The 21,205-nt window shown below is 56.7% G+C and overlaps 1 protein-coding gene across 3 annotated transcripts; it reads right to left on the bottom strand.

Moving 5' to 3' along the window:
* Positions 1 to 1,003: 1,003 nt before the first annotated feature.
* NACC1 (nucleus accumbens associated 1) lies at positions 1,004 to 21,150 on the bottom strand. 3 transcript variants are annotated; one of them, XM_057709192.1, is made up of 6 exons: positions 21,052 to 21,150; positions 5,794 to 6,756; positions 5,534 to 5,707; positions 4,869 to 4,974; positions 4,661 to 4,758; positions 1,004 to 4,034 (listed from the first exon to the last, which is right to left on the bottom strand). In XM_057709192.1, exons 2-6 carry the CDS (start codon positions 6,743 to 6,745, stop codon positions 3,772 to 3,774), a joined length of 1,593 nt encoding a protein of 530 aa, XP_057565175.1. In that variant the 5' UTR covers positions 6,746 to 6,756; positions 21,052 to 21,150; the 3' UTR covers positions 1,004 to 3,771. The 3 variants fall into 3 exon arrangements, with proteins under 3 accessions (XP_057565175.1, XP_057565173.1, XP_057565174.1); XM_057709190.1 differs by lacking the exon at positions 21,052 to 21,150 and adding an exon at positions 19,845 to 20,020; XM_057709191.1 differs by lacking the exon at positions 21,052 to 21,150 and adding an exon at positions 19,719 to 19,854.
* Positions 21,151 to 21,205: the final 55 nt, after the last annotated feature.

Below are 21,205 nucleotides of genomic sequence, written 5' to 3'. Positions count from 1 at the left end.
CTAGGCTTCAGGACTCCAGAGGGGGCTAGTCTTTGTGAAACATGCCCAAGTCACCCTGTCATCTCCCCCATGCAAGTCTGGAGCTCCCTGCAGTCATCATGGGGTGGTTGGACCTGGACTGCACGGAGATGAAGCCTCCTTGTCCACCTCCCCGGCAAAGATCTTTTGATTCGATGGACTCCCTAGGATCAGTCAAGTCTTCCTACGCTACTTGAGACAACTCTGAATCAATGGGCCCTTGAGGCATGTTGCATCTTTTCTATTTCAGTTGATAGAATCTTTTTCCATTCATATCCTCAGGACTTTACAGCTCTTCCAGGTATTTTAAACAGCCACCCACCAGCTAAATTTAGACTTGCCATCCCAACTTTAGTGTTCCTTTTTTTTTTGGCCACACCATGCAGCATGCGGGATCTTAGTTCCCCAACCAAGGATTGAACCTACATTGGTAGCATGGTTTCAGTCTTAACCACTGGACCGCCAGGGAAGTCCCCTAGTGTTCCTTCTCCTGACTTTAATGTTCCCCTGGATGCACTGGCTCAGGATGGGGTGGGGGGTATGGATGTATGTTCAGGACATGTTTCTGGGGCTGAGGGTGTCAAATAGCACAGAAGGGCAGCAAGCCAGTGGTTCTGTAATAATTTGGTGGAGCCGCTGCCTTTCTAGCTTTGGAGGGACTCCTGTGGGACACCCATGCAGAATTTAGCGCTCACACGTGTGAAGAACAGCCTAGGGAGGGTGTAGTTTGTACACACTGGGGTAACCTGGAACGAACTGGAAGCTGTTTCCTCATCTAAAAAGCCCCTCCCCCCATGCCAACATTCTAAGGCATGTTTGGCACACCCTGAGCCGGCCCCCCCCCCCCACAACCAATTTGTCAATGTGAAGCCCTGGGAGGTGGGGATGTTGCTCCGTGGAAGGAGGGGGGCCCTAATGTCAGCTTGTGTCCCTTCCTGGGCCCATCACCCCGTGCCCCAGTGAGCAGCTTGCAGCAGGGCTGTTACAAAGGCGTTTAGTTTATTCTCATCAGTATCACTGATATTCTCATGGTTCACATTTCCCAGTGCGGCTCCTCTTCTTACAGTAGTTAATGTGCAATCTCACTTACGGGCCCGGGGAGGGGGGGGGGGTCGGCCCAGGGCAGGGAGGGCATTGGCACTCCACGAGGACAGGGCGGGGGGTCTGTCCTGCGTGAAAGAGGTGCGGGTGAATGGGCAGCCAGGGGAGGTGGTGGGGGGCCCCCCACAGTCTTTTTTGCGTTTGTCAGTGATTCTCCATTTATGTTCCTTCCTGGCTGCCTGGGGTGGGGGGGTCCATGCAGCTCAGGGCAGGGCAGGGCAGGGCAGGTGGGAGGGAAAGGAAAAGCAGCAGGCCACCCAAGAGCAGGGAGGGCAGGGCGGGAGGATGCAGGGGTGGCTCCTGGGGTAAGGCACAACCCTGTCTTTGGCTCTCCTGGTGAGGAGTTTCCTCCCCTGCGCCCCTACCCAGCCCCTCTCCCCAACCCTCAACCCCCCCCCCAGACTTACACACACAGTCCAGGGAGCCAGGGGCGCCTCCTGGGGTCCCTGAAACAAGAGGGCTCCACCACCCAACCCAGTACTGCAGGGGCTTGGAGGAGGGACGGGGCAAGCCCCAACCGAGGACAAGGCAAGGAGGGGCTGGACAGGGGCCTGCCCAGGACAAGGGGGTGGGGAGGGAGAAGACCCCAGTCCCAGAGAGCTGGCCCCCGCTAAGGCCTGGAAGGAGGGGAGTGCCTGGGGACTCCGGCTTCCTTTTGGGGTCTGGCTGGAGCCTCAGCCCACCCCTCGGCCTTGGTCGGCCCGGCAGCTTGCCAAGTGACCAGGATATTGTGCTTTGGGATCTACGCTGGGGTGGGGTGTCAAAGCCAGGATCAGGGGCAGGGGAGGTGCGACTAAGGTGCTTGTGCTTTAGCTGGGGGTGTCGACTGCCCCCACCCACTTGGGCCGGCTGAGGAGGGCTAAGGTGCTGGGGCCAGGCCAGGAAAGCAGAGCGCCAGGACCCCAGCTGGACTGATAAACCCCCCCCAACCCTGCAACAAGCAGATGTCAGGAAGGACCCCCTCTTCACAGGCTGGTGGGGGCTCCTAGGGGGAGGGCAGCCCTCCAAGTCAGATTCCAAGGGTCCAGCTGGCCCCCACCCCACCTCCTGTAATCCCCTTGCCTTTGGAGAGAGAGAGGCTGCTGGGAGCAATGGGCTGGTCAGACTGGGGAGGAGACAGGCGGTGAGAAGGGCTAGAGACAAAAATGTGAAATTGCAAGGAAATGACACCCAGTGTGTGTGTGGGGGGGGGGGGGGGGTAAAAAAAAAAGAACCCTCCAAGTTTACATGTATAACTCAAAAAGAAACCCCAAAACCACTCGTGGAAATGAGCAAAGACAGAAAGAGAGGAATGGTAAAAGAAAATTCTGCAAACAATCTTTAACAATGGAAGTGGGCCTGGCCCTGCCAGGAGCTGGGCACAGCTAACTGGCCAACACCAGGGCCACCCTTGCAATGTAGCCCCGTGGGGGAGGCGTCGGGGGTGAGTGGGAGCTGGCCAGACCCACAGGAGCCCAGACAGAGCGGGGCTTGGGGCCCCACCTTGGAAACGCACGCCCACACTCCACACACATGCGCACATTCAGCCTGCCCCTGGCCCCCCACCCCGTCCTGCCTTCCACTGCCCTGGGGACCTAAGGGGACATCAGACACGGTCCCATTGGTTTGAAAAATAAAAGGAATCTTATACTTCAATATTTCATTAGCTAAAAAAATGTTTTAAAAATTATGTACAGGGGGTGGGGGCTGGGAGCCCTGCCGTGGGGGCGGGGTGGGGGGCAGGGAAGGGAGGGAAAGGCAGCAGCCCCCCCCAGCCTGCTCCCCTGGGTTCCACCCCTGGTCCTACTGCCTCTTATGTCTTCATTTGTTTAAAAGCAAAACTTCTACACACGCACACGCGCACACACACACACACATGCACATCCACACGCTTCTGTGAGCCCCGGAAACCTCTCCTATCCTCAGAGACCCTCGGTCTGCCCCCAAGGGCCCCCCATCACTCAGGACGTGCCCCCTCTCAGGCCCCAGGGGGCTTGTGGTGGCGAGAGGCTGAGCGCAGGGTGGGGGAAGAGAAGGGCGCTGGGCCTGCCACCACCCACCACCTTAGGTCTGCCATGGAGTTTCTCTGAGCCTCAGTTTCCTCAGCTGTAAAACGGGCAGTCCTCACAGCCTCGCCTACCCCAGCCCCCAGGCGCAGGGACAGACGAGGGAGATAGGAAGGCGCTTTTGGAAACGTGGAAGCACTGGGAGGTGGTGGGAGGGGTCCTGAGAACCCGGGGCCCCTGTGAGTCCCAAGGGGCTGCAGTGGGGGGTGGGGTGGGGGGGCGGAGGCTGAGGAATGCTCCCGCTAGGTGGCCCTGGGCCTGGGAAGGGGGTCTTCCCAAGCCCCCCAGGCTGGCCCCTCCCTGTGCCTGGCCTGGTGAGTGGGGACAGTTGCTCGGGGTTAGGAGAGGGGGAGCAAGAGGCCCCTGGCTGTGCACGAATGTGTGCTAGAGAAGGCAACGCAGACCTCGCACCACCTGCGTCCTCTCCCAGCCCAGATCCCCGACTGGATTGGGGTCAGGGGGTGGGACAGGGGAGGCAGAAGGGCCAGGAGCATGCAGCACCCCCCGCGGGTCCTGGGGAAGGACAGACAGTAGCTCGTGACCAAGATGGTGGGCGGGTGTGACAGGAGGGGGAGTGTGACGGCCCCGCGGGAGGGTCCGGTGGGGGTTACTGGAGGGCCTCCTCGGCTGAGGGGCCGGCCTCGCCGTCATGGCTGGCCGTCTCGAAGCCGTGCTCCACACCCATCATGTCCGGCTCTATCTTGCCCGTGTAGCTGATGAAGGTGGTGTAGGCGTCACCCTCGGCCATGAGTGGCTTGACCTTGGGGATCCAGCTCTTCCGCACGACACGGCGGGCATTGGTGCACATGTCGGCTGCGATGGCATTCATCTCGCTCTCCTTGAAGTTGGGGGCAAAGTTCTGGCAGTAGTCTGTGCGGGCAGAATGGGTAGCTGGGGCTGAGCGTGGCCCCTGGCCTCCCGCCCTCCTCATAGGCACTCAACCACCATGCTGCTCCTGAACCCCGCCCCCTCCGCCCCACCATGGCACCCCTGAACCCTCCTCAGAGCTGAGGGAACCGAGGCCTTGCAGACAGCACGCTAAACCACACCAGCAGGCCTGGGCCTGACTGAGCTTGGCTGTGTGTGTGGGATGTGTGGATCTGATGTGGGATGGCCCAGTGCTCTTGAAAAATGTGGGTCATTTGCCAAAATTTAGAAACTGAGAGATTCCACTTGAAAACCTAGACATCCCTCCTGACAACTGGCTGAGGCCTGGCCACTTCATCACCCCCATGACTCGCCGAAGTTTGAGACCCCTCCCCTTGGCTTCGTGGCTTTCCTTCAGTGTCCTACCCACCCCATGCTCCCACCCCACCCCTGCCAAGAAATCTCTGTGAGAAATCACAGCCCTCTTCCCAACAAGCCTAGATTGAACCTCAGAATGCTTCTTAACACCAAACCCTACCCACCCATCCATCAGGGCCAACACCAGAGAAAAGGATCCTCTGCCTGCCCCAGGCCCCCCATCCCCCAACCCCAGAAGGGTGGACACTCACACTTGACGGCGTGGAGGACACGACTATCGAGCGGTTTGCGGCTGGGGTTGTTACTGGAAGAGCGGATGCCAGTGCCACAGCTGTTGGCCAGCGTGTTCCTGGGCAACGGGTATGGGGGAGGGAAGTCAGGCCCCTTGTGGTGGTGGTGGGGGCGGACATGAGGTAGCCCCATTCCCCCCACCCTCCGGGGCTCTGGTGTGGGCCTCACCGGTCAAAGAAGGAAGCCAGGAGGCGCCGCAGCAGGACCTTGTGCCGCGTGCCTGCGCTGACGTGGCAGTTCATGAGCTGTGCCCTGGTGATGTACACATTGGTACCTGGAAGGGGGGAGCCACAGGATGGCCAGGAGGTCCAAACCGCCATGTTCACCACTCGGCCAGGTCCTGGCCTGAGCCCAACCAAGACCCTCCTCGACAACTCAACCCAGAGCGGCCTCCTCAACACTCGGGAAAGGACAGAGGCTGTGGCACCACCGTCCATGGGGCACCCAATGTGCTGAGCCTAACACAGCCACCAGCGTCAGAAAGAACAGGCAGCAGAGGCTCGCACCCTGGCACCCTTAATCTGAGGGCCAAATTCTTAACCAGTGTGTTAGTCAACCCTCAAAGCACCCCTATGAAGCCACTGTCTACTCCCGTGAACAACGCCAGCCAACGCTTACACCAGCCTCCTGGGTGGAAACCTTCAGGCCACTTTTTGATTTGTACCAATGCGAAGGGGTGTCAGCTGGCCCGGGACACAGCCAGTGGGCGGCAGGGCTGGGGCTGGAGCTTGAGCCTGGCTCCTAAGCACTGTGCCACGGGCCACTGGCCCGGAGGGCACCAAGGCCCAAGGTGGGGGAAGGGGGAACTCAGGGAGGAAGTGAGGCCAGCCCACCTGTCACCAGCTCCAGCTTCTCTGAGGGGTCGCCCTCGTCGTAGAGCTTGGGGTGGCAGCGGTTGCCAATCTGGTTGATGAGTTCCGCGGGGAGAGACGCCAGGTCCTGCCGCACTCGGATGCGATTCCGGGACTCAGGGGCCACCTGCTCGGGGAGGGCCTCCACCTTCTCGGCTGTGAGGAGAGAGGGCGGTGTGCTGGGGACGGGGGTGGCGGTGGAGGGGGAGTGGGGCCAGGCCTGGGGTGCAAGGGCGCCTCACCGGTCTGACCGACGTTCATCATGCTGTACATGGTGTACATATTGCAGATCTGCCGGTACTGCTCGTCTGTGCCCTCCTCGCCCGCGTCCTCCTCCTCATCCTCCTCGTTGTGGTAGGAGCCGGGGCTGTCGCTGGTGTAGGCGCTTGAGGTGCCCGGGCTGGTCCGCTCTGACGTGCTGGGCCCACTCACCACTGTGCCTGCTGCCACTGCCGCCGCTGCGCCCGTCGGTTGCCCAGCGCCGGCCCCTGCCGCCACCCCGGTGGGCTGTGCTGCTGCCACCACTGGGGCCTGCTGGGGCGGCCGGCTGGCAGCCAGGTCTGGCGTGGAAAACTTGGCCATCTTGCGGCTGCCATTGCCACTGCTGCCACCCCCGGCCTCCTTCTGGCCGCTGTCCCACAGCCGCTTGGCCACGGGCGTGCACTGCACAGAGTCCGACTCCTGCTGCTCGGTCTTGACGCGCGACACGAGGGGCAGCGGGGTGCCGCAGGCCGGCCAGCTCGACGTCTGTGCCACAGGGCTCTGAGGCTCGGATGAGGGGGCCTCCTCGGCGTGCAGGCCCTGGGAGTCGCAGCTGGGGGAGCTCACCTTGAGGAAGAACTCTGTGCCTTTCTCCATGATCTCCTGGATTTGCAGGAAGCCGGCCGTGTACATGAGCAGGAACTGGTCGCCCATGTTCATGCTCAGCCGGCCTGTGTAGCAGAAGCTGAGGATCTGCTGGAAGGACTGGGGCTGCACAGCTGCCGGCAGCTCCACCACCGCGCTCCGGCTGCTGTTGAACAGGTCCCGGAAGTAGGAGCTGCTGGCGGCCAGCACAGCCCGGTGGGCCTTGAAGGCGTGGCCCTTGACCACCACCGAGACATCACAGTACAGGCCCTGCAGCCGCTGCTCGTTGAGGCACTCCAGAATGCTGTTGCCGAAGTTTGGGATCTCCATCTGCAGGGTCTGGGCCATGGTGGCAGCGGCTGAGCAGGGGGGGACAGGGAGAGACGGAGGGTTGGGGTCAGGTGGCAGACGTGGCCCGCTGCAGGGAGACACGCGGGAGCGTGGACATCCACATGGTGGAATTTGCCACGACTGTAAGAATCGCAGGAGCCGCCCACACCTGTCCCAGTACAGCCGAGGCCCTGTGACAGACAGTCAGATCAGCTAAGTCAGCTATGGGCCACATGCTGTCCCTTGCATAAGGGAGGGCAAAGGCATACCTACACGTCCGTGCTTGAATATCAAATGAGATAACACAGTGAGCACCCCGTGAGCATTAACCAGCACTGGCACTACACACGCAGGGTAACTGGCAAAGAAACACCAAGAAGGCAGAGTCATCTGATTTTTCACACTGCGTTTACAGTGCTGAGCACGTGACCCTCAATCAGTGTTTGCTGAATGACTGAATGACCACTTGAGAAACCCTGAAACTGCACAAGAGCATCACGAGTCATCAGGACAATGCAAATAAATCCAAACCACAGTGAGACACCGTTTCATGAAACCCACTAGGCTGGCTAGAATAAAAAAGATAAGTATCGGTGAGGATGAGAATCGGTGAGGATGGGAAGTGAATCGGAACCCTCCTACACTGCTGGTGGGAATGTGAAATGGTGCAGCTGCTATGGAAAACCGTTCAAATGATTAAACATGAAGTTACCATATGGCCCAGCAATTCCACTTCTAGGAATTATCCCTGAGAAATGAAAACATATATCCACACATAACACATACACCTGAATGGGAATGTTTACAGCAGCACTATTCACTATAGTCAAAAGGTGGAAACAACCCAAGTGTCCATCAACTGATGAACGGATAAGCAAAATATGGTCAATCCACAATGGAATACCACTCAGTTATAAAAAGGACCAAACTACTGATACACGGTACAACTTGGATAAACCCTTAAGACATGCTAAATGCAAGAAGCCGGATAAAAAGACCTCAGATTATACCATCCTATTTCCGTAAAATGTCCAGAATAGGCAAATTGATAGAGACACAAAGCAGATGAGTGGTTGCCTGGGGCTGGGGGCTGGGGTGGGAGGACTGGAGTCGTGTGAGGTGCAGGGCTTCCTCTTGCCCTGAGAAAAACGTTCAGAAACTGTGGTGACCAATGCACAACTCGGTGAATATACTAAAAACTCTGTGAACCTGTACACTTTAAACAGGTGAACTGCTTGCTATGTGCATCTCAATAAAGCTGTTAAAAGAAGAAACCTTAAGACTAATGTCCTCCGTGCAGAACTGGGGATGACACTTGCCATGTACATTCTTAAGGTCTTTTATTTTTTGGCTGCACTGCGTGGCTTGTGGGATCTTAGTTCCTCGACCAGGGATTAAACCTGGCCTCTCAGCAGTGAAAGTGCAGAGTCCTAACCACTGGACTGCCAGGGTGTTCTGTCTTAGGGTCCATCTTTTAAAATTTGAATCTGGTGAATATATTGCCTTTTTACAAAAGTAAATAATATTTAAATACCACAAGCACTTAATTTATGCAAATTCACCCCAAAGCGCTTGAGGGGTAGGTGGACAAAGAATGTGAATTTCTCAGGCAGTTCTACAGAATTGCTCAGGGAGCCCACCCCCATCCTGACCTGTGAGGTACCACCTGGGGGGGGGGTGGCCTGGCACCTCTCAGATATGTGACCTTCTGCATCAGAGCCTATTCCATCAATGCACATTCCAACCCAGGAGGAAGAGCTGGTTGGGTAAGGACGGCATGTCCCATACTCTGGGGATAATCATAAAAGGGCTTTTAAGGGAAGATGTGGCTTTTTAAATGATCCCACTGGTAACTGAGAGTCCCCTGCCAGTCTATAGGTGTGGAGGGCAGTGGTCCTGAATGGGCAGGTAGGGGTGAGAAGAGAGGCCTGTGCAGAGTCAGGCTGGTGAGAAGAAAGAGGGAAAAGGAGAAAGTGTGTGCAAAGGCCCTGGGGCAGAAACTAACTACAGCCCCCCAGCTGTTCTGCTCTTACTCCCACATTGGCTCTCATGCATCTTTCAGTTTTTTGTTCATTAGCAAGTCCATTCTAAGTTGCCTTTGTGGGCTGAGCATTGGGGATGCAGTGAAGACTTGGATCCTACCCAGGTTCACTCAGAAAGGGCTACCTGCAGGAACACAAGGGGCCATGTGCCCATGGGCTCAGAGGTGTACTTTGGGGCCAGGGTGAGTCCTGGCTCCAGAACTGACTTGCTTCAAGGAACAGGAGCTCCAAACCTTTGCTTCTTCATTTGGAAATAAACATTGTGAAAGCCAACCTGATTCTGCAAACTCAACCTGAACTCACTGAGCTGCTCCATATGGGAGACTCTGAGGGAGATGCAGGACCTGCCCTCCCAGGACCCCGGCTACCAGAGGAGCTGACATGTGATCTGTATGAGCTCCGTGAATCCTCTTAGCAAGGCTATGGGGGTGATTTCATACTCCCAATTCTCAGCTGGGAAAACTGAGACCATGTGGAAGTTAAGGCCTGTCCTGAGGTCATTCATGAGCAAGTGCTAGAGACAAGATTCAAACTCACATCTGATGGGCACTAAAATCCATGGTTTCCCTCAGCTGTACCCTCCTCTTCCTCATCAAAATCAGTGTTACCACCCCAAAAAACAAAAAGGCAATCAGGAGGGGGAGGCAGAGACAGGGAAATCCTAATTAGAAGGCAGCATTTACCTCCCATGAGAGCAAACTAAGGGCTGGACAGGCTAAGAACTGGGCCTCTGAATGAGGAGGTAGGGGAAACCGAGGCACTAAGAAGAAGTAAAGGATAGAGCCCAGAGAGACTCCTCCAGGGCCCTGGGAGCCCTGACCCACCTCCCCAGGCTGCCAAACTGAAGACCCTCTGGGTACTGGGGCCCAAGTGACAGGGCTGAGGCAGCCAAGGAAGAGGCTGGCTGGCCTCTAGTCCCTGGAGTGGTGCTCTAGACCCCTGGCTCGGAAGGCTCACACCCCAAGGGGAAGGACCAAGGCAGGACAGGCATGAGGTGGAGCTAAAGCCCCTCAGGCCTGGGTTCTGCTGCCAGCCCCACTCTGAAGCTGCATGATCTCAGGCCAGCCCCCCACCTCTCTGTGCCTCAGTTTGTTTTTCTGTAAAATAGGGAGGCACTCATCCAACCCACCCCAATGGACTGCAAGGTGCTGGGGACACAGCCCTGAAGAGGACTGGATGTGCCCGCACACAGCTCACTGTCTAGTGAGGAGACATAGGGCATGATTTAATTTGAGTTGGGGTGAGTGTGTCATCAAATGGCCGAGGTAAAGGTGGGAAGACGGAGAGAGCAACCAACAGTCCTGGGCAGGAAGGAGGCAGGTGCAGTCTGGAGATGCCAGAGGAGGCAAGTGTGGCTGGAGGTCAGCACAGGATGTGGGGCAGACAGGCCCTGGCCTGGTGAGGATGAACATCTGAGAGTGAGCAGTGGGAAGCCTGGAGCAAGGGAGACTGGGTCCAGACCAGCTTTAGGAGCCTTCCTGGCATCAGCAGTGGGGACAGAGAGAGGGGGGTGAGTGCCTCGGGAGTGAGCCTCTATGGAAGACAGGGCATCGTTTTAAAAGTCATATAGACAGGGGACCTCCCTGGCGGTCTAGTGGTTAAGACTCTATGCTTCCACTTGGTGGGGGAACTAAGATCCTGAAAGTCACACAAGAGACTGTCAATTCTAGAGGGGCAGGCATGGTGGCAGATCTGTTCATGATTAGCTCATCAGAACAGAGGGAGGTGGTCAATAAATATCTGTAAACGTGTTAAGTAGTGCAGAGAGAGCACCAAGGCAGGAGTAGATGACTCCTGTCTGGGACACGGCAACTGTTGGGGGAGCATAGGGGAAGCGGGGGAGAGGGCTGAAGCAGTACAGACATGGATGTGGATGCTTCTGGGGCATTCCAAAGGGTCCTCCTAACCGCGCTCGGTGTGCCGGACACTGCTGCACACATTTCCCAAGGGCTACCTAAGTGCTCACAGCACTCCGCAGAGAAGGCTAGGAGCGCCCCACTTTATGTGTGGGGACCCCAGCACTGCCCTGCCCTGTCCCAAGCAGCTGGACTTCAGGGCCTGATCCCTCACCAGGAATTGGTGCAGGTGGCTTTGTGGGAAGTGCTGAGCATGGGAGCACTAAGCTTCTCAGGATAACGGGAAGGAACAGAGATGCAAGGAGGGGCTCCTAAGGGCAAAAGCCAACCTGACATTCTGAGGTCCCTAGGCCTCATGAACCCCATGGAGCCTCAGAGTCCAGTACCCAAGGCTTCGAAACCTTCAACTAGCAATTGGGGTGGGGGAGTGGGGAACGCACAACTTGGGCAAAAGGCTGATGCAATCAGTGCACAGGAACCCCCTTCTGTGGGGGGGTGGGCGGGGTGTTGGAGGTGGAAGAGGCCGCTGGAGACCCCAGAGACCCACCTCCGGGTTCCTCTCCCTCCCGTGGTCCCAGTCCAGACTGCCAGACTCAGAAGAACAACAGCCCGTGGTCCTGCCCCTCACCTACACTGGGAGGAGCCATGGAGGCACGATAGGGCTTCCAGAAGAAACAGGTCTAAAGCAGCTGGCGCCTGCCCTGGGTCATCTGCTGGTTGGGAAGCGGTAGGATGCAGAGCCAGGGGTGGGAAGTCTTCAAACCAACCAACAGGGACTTCCCTGGTGGTCCAGTGGCTAAGATTCCATGCTCTCAATGCAGAGCACCCGCGTTCGATCCCTGGTGAGGGAACTGGATCCCACATGCATATCGCAACTAAGAGTCCACATAACGAAAATAAAGATCCCATGTGCCGCAACTAAGACCCAGCGCAGCCAAAATAGCAAACAAATTAATTAAAAAAAAAAAAGATATAAATACAGCTGATTCACTTTGGTGTACCTCAAAAGGTGGTACAAAAGTATAAAGCAATTATATTCCAATAAAGAGCTTAAAAAAGAAAAAAAAAAAGCCAACAATTCTGTCCCCACCAACGGAAGCCCCCCACCCATACTGCACAGTTCCCCCTCAGACAGACCTTTGTCTAAGCTGTGCACCCTACCTGGAGCGCACTTCTCCTCCTGCTGCCCATATCTTCCTCATCCACCCTCAGCTACCCCCTGATCTGAGAACTCTTCAAACTGGAGAAGATGCCCTCTTCTGCACTGCCCCCAACCCCCGGCTGTAGCACCCTTATGCAAGGGCAGAAAACTGTATTTGAATTCTCTCTCCTCACAACTTGGTGCATCAGCCCATTCACCTTCTGGGGTCCCCAGGTCCCCCTGGAGGGGAGGGGCAGCCCCCAGCCCCCCACAAGACCAAGGGGACCCTTCCAGCATCACTACTCCTGGCCCAGGATGAGTGGGTTTCCCGACGAGATGCAAGGGCGCGACACATGGTTTCCATGATCTCTCAACAGTCACTCAACAAATATTTGCTAAGCGCCTGCCTGGGGCAGGAAGTATCCAGAGCCAGGGGCAGGCCACCACTAAGACAAGGCCCTGCCTCTGGAGCGCATGGTCTGGAAAGAGACACAACCATTCATCCAGAGTCACACAGATCAATGAGCTGCAGGTCCACACCTCTGACCCACCCAGAAGAGGGGACACTGGAGCTGAGATCTGGGGAGTACAAGGGGATGGAGGTGGGGGGTGATCTAACGGGGCAGTGGTGAGCTGGGAGTGTGGCCCTCAATGCACAAGGAAGGTGTGTAGAGCCTGGAGGGAGAAGCAGGGTATGGCCCTCCCAGAAAGTGGAGGAAGGTAAAGCTGACTCTGGGCTCAGCCATTAGTCTGTTTCTCTCCACTGGGGGATCACACCCAGTCTCAGGGCTCTGCTGTGGACTGAATCGTGTGTCCCCCACCCCAATTCCCATGTTGAAATCCTAATCCCCAGTGTGGCTGTATTTGGAGACAGGGTCCTATTTGAAGGTAATTAAGGTTGTGAGGTCGTAAAACTGGGACCCTAATCCAACAGAATTCTTTGTCTTTATAAAAGGAACAGAGATTTCTCTCTGTCTCTCTCCAAGTGCACACACTGAAGAAGGGCCACATGTGCACACTAGAACCCAAACAGAACCTGACTGCGCTGGCGTCTTGGACTTCCAGCTCCCAGAACCGTGAGAAAATGTCTGTTGTTTGAACCGCCCAGTCTACGGTATTTTGTTATGGCAGCCCCAGCAGACTAAGACAGGCTTGAAACACCATCTACTTGGACTTCCATGGTGGTCCAGTGGTTGAGACTCCATACTTCCAATGCAGGGGGCATGGGTTCGATCCCTAGTTCGGGAAGATCCCACATGTCACGTGGAAAGGCCAAAAAACCCAGACCAAACCAAACCAAAAACTGTCATCTACTCGCCTCACAACTCCCTCACAGAGGCCCTGGCCTGGACCTCCCCATGGATAGCAGACTTGCATGGGCCCCAGATGCCAACACAATGCATCCTCAGCTGAGCTCTTGTGCCCTCAAGCCGGCTCTGGTTGCAGTGTGCACAAGCTCCAGCCTTCCTTGCTTGGGTTGAGACCCTCAAATTCACACCCCCAACTCCTTCAAAACCAGTTCTCACCACCTGGGCCCCTACCATGTGTATGGGGGCCCTGCACTAAGGCCTGCCAGCTCTCGACTTCCTACAATGCAGACACCTAGATGGTCAGAGCCCTTCACACCCTCCTGATCGCCTATCTCAAATTTCCAAAGACTGAGCCTTTCTCAACCCCGATTCTTCTGGCCACTTCTCCTGCTTGACTTTTCCTCCTTGGCACTTCCTGCCATCTACCAACTAGATGTGGCTTTGTGTCAGCTCCACCAGGGCAGGGCGTCTGCCCACCTGGTTCACACTGCTGAGTCCTCTGCCCCTACAACTGGACAGGCACATGATTGTTGTTTGTGGAATGAATGAAGAATTATTTCCGTTACTTCCAACTGGCCTCCCCTTTCAGTCATGTTGTGACTAGAACAGAGTGGGACTGGGAAGAAGTCTCTGGATAGGGGTGCCACCTGCACTGCAGTGGGGGCGCCAGGGCCAGCGTGGAGGGTGCTGTACAGTGAGGCACCCTCCTCTGGCAGCCACGCCAGGTGGGTAGCCTGCAGCCAGGGTCCCACTTGGGGCTCAGTGTAACTGAACTTGGGATTCCCACCGACTGCTCCGGCTGCCCTACTGCCAGATCCCGCTGGGGTGCTGCAGGCTTGAAACAGAAGCGCTTGTGTGGCAGTGCAATTCCTGCGAGTGGAAACTGCCAGCTCTTTGAGGAAGCTCCGAATTCCCCAGCCAGCAGAGGCTGGGGGACAGATCTGTGCCTGCCTCACCAGGGACTGTCTTTTCTGGCTGACTTTCCAGGGAAGTGGTGAGCTGCCCATTGGCATGTAGGCCAGTTAGGAGAGCCCACCAACTCCAAGTATAAGGACAGAAGGCCCCTGGAAAGCCCCACAATCCTTCACCCAGCTCAGCATGAGGTCAGAGTGACAGCTGGGGGTAGGTAAGTAGCACACCCCCGAGGCTGCCCCGGGTGCATTCCTGGCCCAAAGCCATTCAGACCCTCTGTAGGGGATGAACTGGAGAGCAGCTTAGGGAAACATCAGCTACTGAAGAACAAGGCTTTACCCGACTGTACAGATCTTTTTTTATGTATATGCACATTTAATTCGCTTTTTCCCTGAAAAGCTCCTGTTAACTCCACAGTGGGTGACAGGATTAGCAACCATAGGTGGCACTCACGTCACCCCTCCTGTGCACCAGCACCTGGTGAGGGCTCAGCTGTTCCTCTCACCAGTTTCTGAGGAAGAAATGAGGCTTCCTGCCATCTTATGGATGAGGAGAGTGAGGCCCAGGGTGGCATCCAGGCCACGTGGCTCCTGTCCAAGAATCAGGAGGTAATGGCAGCTGGGGCTTCCTGACCACAGCCGGCCCAGGCCGTGCTCGTCTTCTACACGGTCACAGCTAGACCCATCTCCTGACTGGGTAAATTGAGACTCAGAGAAGCCAGAGCCAAGAAGGGAAGTCACGACCAGAGCTGGGGCCTGCTGCCTGCCTGGGGCCCCTACCCGAGGGCTCCGAGAGCTGCTCTTCCCACTCCCCCTCTGGAGGCCTTCCTCCTTCGCCCAGCCTCCCCCAGTTATTCTCTACTCTTCCTCCCTCACTGCCACCTCCAGGAATGAGCAGTCTAGCCTGCTGCCTCTCCTCCCTCCCTCCTCCTACTCTCTCCTCGCAGTCCTCAGCAATCTGGCCTCCTCCTGCAGCAGCTCCTGGAAGAACCCAGCCAGGCCCCACACACCTCCCACTCTGACCACAAGCCCACCTTTCAGAGTCACCTCATAATCCCCGTGTGCCTTCCCACCCGAAGGGCAAGGGGGCAGGGTGGCAGCTGCAAAGGGACAAGGGAACTTCAAGTGCAAAGGCCCTGAGGTGACACTGGGGAGGCTAACACAAAGGAGGTGGGCGGATACCGGCCTGGGGTCGTTGAGATGTCCTTGGAGACCCTGCAGGGCCTTGGCAGGACAAAAGAATCAGAATCTGCTTTTACTAGGCTCAAATATCCCTTACAAAGCTTCCCACTTAGAATGAGAATTATGCTTCCCTTCCTCTACACTCCCAGGAAACATTTACCTACACTAGTGCTCACCCCACCCCCCACGTCGGTCTTCCCCAACTATAACAGGAGCAGCCACCTCAAAAGGCTGTTTTAAAGATTAAACCACCTTAAAGTAACACAGGTAAATTGGTGCTGACTTTGCAGCTGGTGCCCAGCCGCTATGACTAGCTATGTCCCCTTCTGTCTGTCCCTAGCCCCTCGCAGGACTGCAAACTCCCTGACAGCAGCTGAGGCATCTTCTAGGACTCACAGTCTCCCAGAATCTCAGGCCGTCTTAGGAGCTATCATGAGCTACCAAGGCCGTACTGACTGAGGGCTCCCCCGCTGCCTTCCCAGCATCATCCAATCTCACCCCAGACACCAACCTCTCACGTGACCCTCACAATAACCATGCAGCAGGGCGCCACAACTGCGGCCCTGCTGCCACTGTGCCAGATCATCTTCTCTGGTGGGGGCTGCCCTGCACAATATATGATACTGAGAAGCATCCCTGGCCTCTGTTCCCCAGCCCCAGCTGTGACAACCAAAAATGTCTCCAGACATTTCCCAAGTGTCCCCTGAGGGGGGCAGAATCACCTCTGGTTGAGAACCACTGTGGTGTAGGAATGCCTGCTTGTCCCCAATTATCACATGTGGGAATTGAGGTGCTGAGGTCACGACCTTCGCCCAGGGTCTCCTGGTTGAGCAGAGTGGCGCTAACAGTGGAATCCAACCCTCCACTACACCATGTCCGCTCACCTTTACCCACCCTCTGCCTAACTCAGCTGCTGTCCTCACAGAAGGTTCTCAGATCTCTAAGGATGCTGAGACTTCCACATCCTGTCTATCCCTAGGAGTCAGGGGCAATGACCACAGCCAGACACTGGACACAACGTGACGGCCACCTGCTCAGTCCCGCTTCACAGCCTCTGAGGCTCAGAAGGCTCTCCAGGGGAGACAGAGGAATGATATTCTTGGCCAAGGGAACCCAGGGGCAGAGGACCCAGGGAGGCAGGTCTGCATGCTCATGCTAGGCATAGGCTTAAGCTGAGTGAAAAGTGGGTGCAAGTGCTCAGAGCAGCCGGGCACCCAGGAAAGAGATGGGGGTGATAAGAGGCAGAGAGGACCCAAGAGAAGCAGCACAGGCTGGTGCACACACTGCCTGCATGTCTTCAAGGTCAGCTCACCATCACCTTAAGTGCTGCAAGCCCCACCTGAACCTGGCAGACCCTCCTCCATCACGGGCTCTGGCAGTGACACTGATGAGCCGGGTCAGACCTCGCAGGACCAAACCGCAACCTTCTCCAAACTCCGTGCCTCCAGGCTGACCTCCATGATGGGTCCTGCCAGACTGACCAAATCTCATCTCCTTGAGACCCTGCTCAAGAACCTGCTTGGGCTTCCCCACTGCTTGGCCGGGGCATCAGATTTTAAAAGGCTTTGGATGCAGGCCAAGGGGTCTAGACTTGCATCTGGGGGCGATGAGGGGATCCAGGAGACCCTGAGATCAGGCGCTTCTTTTCTGGGAAAGGCACTAAGGGTCTTTATCTCCACACTAGGGTCACCCTTCACTCCTTCCCTCAAGAAGACAAGATGTTTAGGGCATTCAGCAGGAGCCTGGCACATGCTCAATAAAGGCTTTCAATGTGCTGTCCCGTCTGCCTAGAACATTCGCCCCTTCCCGCCCCAGCTCCCCCCACCAGCAGGCTGATTTCTTATTATTCACAGCTCAGCTCGCCTGGAAGCCTTCCCTGACCACCCAAATCTAATGCTTTCCATGCACCCCAACACCATCACTTCACCTTTATTGGAATGGCCAAAAAGTTCACTCGGGTTTTTGTGTAAGATGTTGTGGAAAAACCTGAACGAACTTTTTGGCCAACCCAATACTACACTAATGAACGTGGGGATATCAGAAGTGATCTTGATCATTTGTTTGTCTGAGACCGGTCACCTTCACTACAACAGAAGTTGCTGAGAGCAGCTCTAGAAGCTGCTTTTCAGGGCTGCTCTCCGGGCCCCAGCAGGGAGTTGGCACCCATGAGAAAGCAAACTGTCCCAAGGGTCCCTTTACTTGTTGCTCTTGCCTGCCAGGCCATTTTGGCCTCCTCTGGCGCCCCAGGTCTGCACACCCTAAATTCTCACAGAAAAGCAATTACTAAGAGTGCTTTCTCCAGCTCCAGGCAGACTCACTGCTCCCTTCTCTGCCATCCACACACAGCAGCCAACTCCTACCAGTCTCTGCCCCCGTTCCAGCTCTATGGCTGGAGGTAGCCGCCCCATCCTCAGTACCCAGCCCAGAGTCCTGCTGAGGCCCCAGCCTGCGTCATAGCAGCCAGCTTCAGCCCAACCAGGCAGGGGGAAGGCTTCTCTACATGGGGCTGCTGGCCCAGTTTCTATCCCTCCCAGAACCAGGAGGCCAGCCAAAGAGGGGAGGAGGGCCGAACCCAGGTGGGGGCAGTTCTAGGAACTATGGGGAGACTGGGGGAAGGGAGAGAATGAGGTGACAACCCACCATGAAACTCAGATCTGGCTGATACCACTCGACCTAGCAGTTTGTGGTTCCCGTCTCAGGTGCTGAGGATTCCAAGTTAACATTCCCAGTCACATCGGTAACAGCCTTGCAATTAGCCCAGAAAGAAAGAACAAAAGCAGGGGTGGTCTGACCTGGGGCCAAAGTGAGGAAAAGACAAACCAGGAAAAAAAGCAAAAATCCAACTCTGGAGCCAGTCTCCATCCTCATAATCACCTCCCCCTGCCAGCCTACAGCTCTGTGACCCCTGAGCTCTTGGCTCCCTTTAGAACAGGGGGTGACCTGGCCTCTGGGAAAGAAGCTTCCACTGCTCTGGCTGCCTGGGACACCATGAAAACTCTGTCCACAAGGGTACTGACCCATCCCTTGGGATGGGCAAGAGAAAAGTCCTGGACAGAGAATTCCCACAGGAAATCCAGAATAGTGGGGAGCTCTTCCAGTCATGCCTCAGAGGCCAGTTACAGAGGACTGTGGGTTAGGCCTGAGATTCAGTCAATCCCAGTCTGCCACTGTCTAGTTGTAGGACCTGGGACCAAGCCACCTGGAGCCTTGGCTTCCTCCCCTGTACCATAGAGAAGGCCTAAGCTGACCTGGTGGTGGTGAGCAGTCAATGTGCTCATCTAACCAGCAAGCTCAGCACAGGGCCAGGGAAGGGCACCCCAGAGGCAGAGCCCTGGGACCGGTAGCACCAAAGGCCTGGGCCAGAGTGTAGGTGGCCTGGTTTGATCCCCTTTTTGGTGACCTGCCTTCACCCCATCAGGGGCCTCCAAGACACAATAAACAGAGCTTTATATGCTCACCTCTCAGGAACCCATCTGCGTAGAGCTGGTGCCTACAAGGCTATGAGGTCCCAACCCCTAGGCTTGAGCCTCAAGGCTTTGGTCACAAAAGTGGGGAAAGGCTCTTAGGACCCTAAAGTACTCAGATAACAGGGGCTAGGCTGCCTGCAGATATATGGGGTGGGGGTGGGCAAAAGAGTGGTAAACAAGATGCCCAAGCTAGGTGTTCCAGACTATTTCCCAAGCTGCCCAAACAAACGTCCACCTGATGGGCTAGCACCTTGGAGTAGCCTGCTGAGGCTTGCCTAAAGGGTAGGTAGGGACTCAGAGCCTCACAGGCAGGGATTAGGTGTGAGAAAGAAGAAACCCCTCAGGTTTCGCCCCCAAGCTAACACCTGGCCAGGAAGGGGGGGGGGGCGAACCATGGCACGTGCCTTTTGATCACATGAGTTTCTCCGGACCTACTCCCACATCCCCACTAGCCTACTTAGTGCAAAGACTCTGCCTCCCCTCACCCCCACTCCCAAAGCTCCTACAGTAGTTCCTCAACCTACCTGATCTCCGCTGTATCTGGTCCTCGCCACCCCCTCCCCACTCTCCGAGCCCTAACCTCCTGTGACCCCTGCAAACATCTCAGGGATCTCCTAACCGCCCCCACACGAACTAACTCCGCCCACACCCACCCTGCCCCACTTCCTGGGCTTCTCCTCAACCTCCCCCAGGCCTGTAACCTGACCCACCTCCTTCAGCGCCCCGACAGTACCTGCAAGCCCGGCCCCTCCCCGCCCCTCCCCGGGGCCGTTTCCCTCCGGCCACGCCGCTCTCCCCTCCTCCCCTACTCTCGGCCGGCTCCTCCTTCCCCTCCCCCTCCGGTCTCCCCGGGCGCCTCCTCACTTTTTCTCAACCGGCCGTCCCTCCAACTTCCCGGGCCTCCCGGCACCTGCCCGAGCCTGGCCTCGCGCCCCTCTCACGGGGAATGAGAGGAGGCGATCTGGGCCCGATCCCGAAGCGCCCAAGCTCCGCGGCCCGGCCCAGGGCTCAACGCTCAAGGCCGCTCGCGGGGGCCGGAACTCCCCGCACTCGCCGGCCGGGGCGTAGTGCAAGCTGCTCACCAGGTTCCTCCTCGGTCGGAGGAGGCCCCCGTGTTCTCCCCGCTCAGCCCTTAGCCGGACCTCGGATGCCCTCGGGCCGCCCCGGCGAGAGGAGGCCGGAACCGGGCCTGGGGCGGGCCGCCTCACCTGCGCCGTGGCCGCGCTCCGGGGGCTCCCGGCGGGCTCCGCAGCGGCGGCTGGGGCCGGGCCTGGGCCCGGGGCGCGCCCCCCTGCGCCGGGGCCTCGGCCTCCGCCTCCGCGGCCTCCGCGGCCTCCGCCTCAGCAGCAGCGGCAGCCGCGGCGGCCATTCATTGTGGGCCAGGCCGCCCCAGCCGAGCGCCGAGCGAGCGCAAGGCGCGCCGCCGCCGCCGGGCCGGGGAGGAGCGGCTGGGGCCCCGCCCACGCACCGCCCCCGGTGCCCGCCTCCGAGGGTAGGCCAGCTGAGCGCCGAGCGCGCCCCTTCTTCCCTTCTCAGTCTCCTCCGGCCCCTCGGAATCCCTGTGAGCACTTCGCCACCTTCTAGTCCGCGACTTTAAGCAAGTCGCTGTGCCTTTCGGAACTTTAGCTTTCTGTAAAAACTCAAACAATAATATCTGCTGTTTATTGTGCCAGGCACTGTTTTAGACTATAGGATTATCGTTTAAATGTCACAGTAATATCTTTAGGTAGGAATTATTTTATAAACACACACTTTATAGAAAATAAGAAAGGGAGGCACAGAGAGATGAAGAGTCCTGCTCAAGATCACACAGCAAGAAGTGGTGGCGGGTGCCAGGATTCAAACCTAGGCCCAAGAAGCAATAATGAAAGTTAATACTTGTATGATGCTTATGTGACGCCAGATTCCATTCTAAGCATTCTGCCCGCAGTAACTCGTTTAATTCTCATCACAACTCAGTAGCGAGAGTTAAAAAGTTCTGCCCATTTTGCAAATGGGGAAATGCAAGCAGACAGCGCTGAGAACAAGTAACCAGGCGAGCTGGGGCTGGAACCCAGCCAGCACTACTAGAGCGCGACCACTACGCTCTCCTTTCTTACATCGGTTAGAATCTACGGAGGGTCTGCTATGTGAGCGAGCCTACTTTGCACATTTTTCCAGGCATTCTGTTGTTTAATCTTTGCTCTATCTTGGAAGCTAGGATTCTTATCTAACAGGTAAGGAGTGAAGCCCAGAGAGTTTAAGTAACTTTTCAAGAACATAAGGTAGGACTGGAATTCAAACGCAGTAAATCTGATTTCAGAGCCTGAGTTACTCCTGAAGGGTGCCTTGAAATGTGTTTACAGAACCCAACACACAGGCGACGGTCAGTAGGTGTTGGATTTCTCCGCTTACCGCCCCTTTTCTGAGCCTCACCTTCCTCATCCGTGAAATGGGGCTAGTGATGTGTCCCCTCCGAGGGGAGCCGTAGTGATTAAGGCCACCACACAACACGTTCCGCGCTTTTCGTCGTGCATTTTGATCCCAGTCACCCACTGTAGGTAGCCTCAGCGATTGACTAAATCCTGTC

Source organism: Hippopotamus amphibius, chromosome 15 (assembly GCF_030028045.1).
Source record: "Hippopotamus amphibius kiboko isolate mHipAmp2 chromosome 15, mHipAmp2.hap2, whole genome shotgun sequence".
NCBI lineage: Eukaryota > Metazoa > Chordata > Mammalia > Artiodactyla > Hippopotamidae > Hippopotamus > Hippopotamus amphibius.
This window is presented reverse-complemented; position numbering and strand designations above follow the sequence as displayed.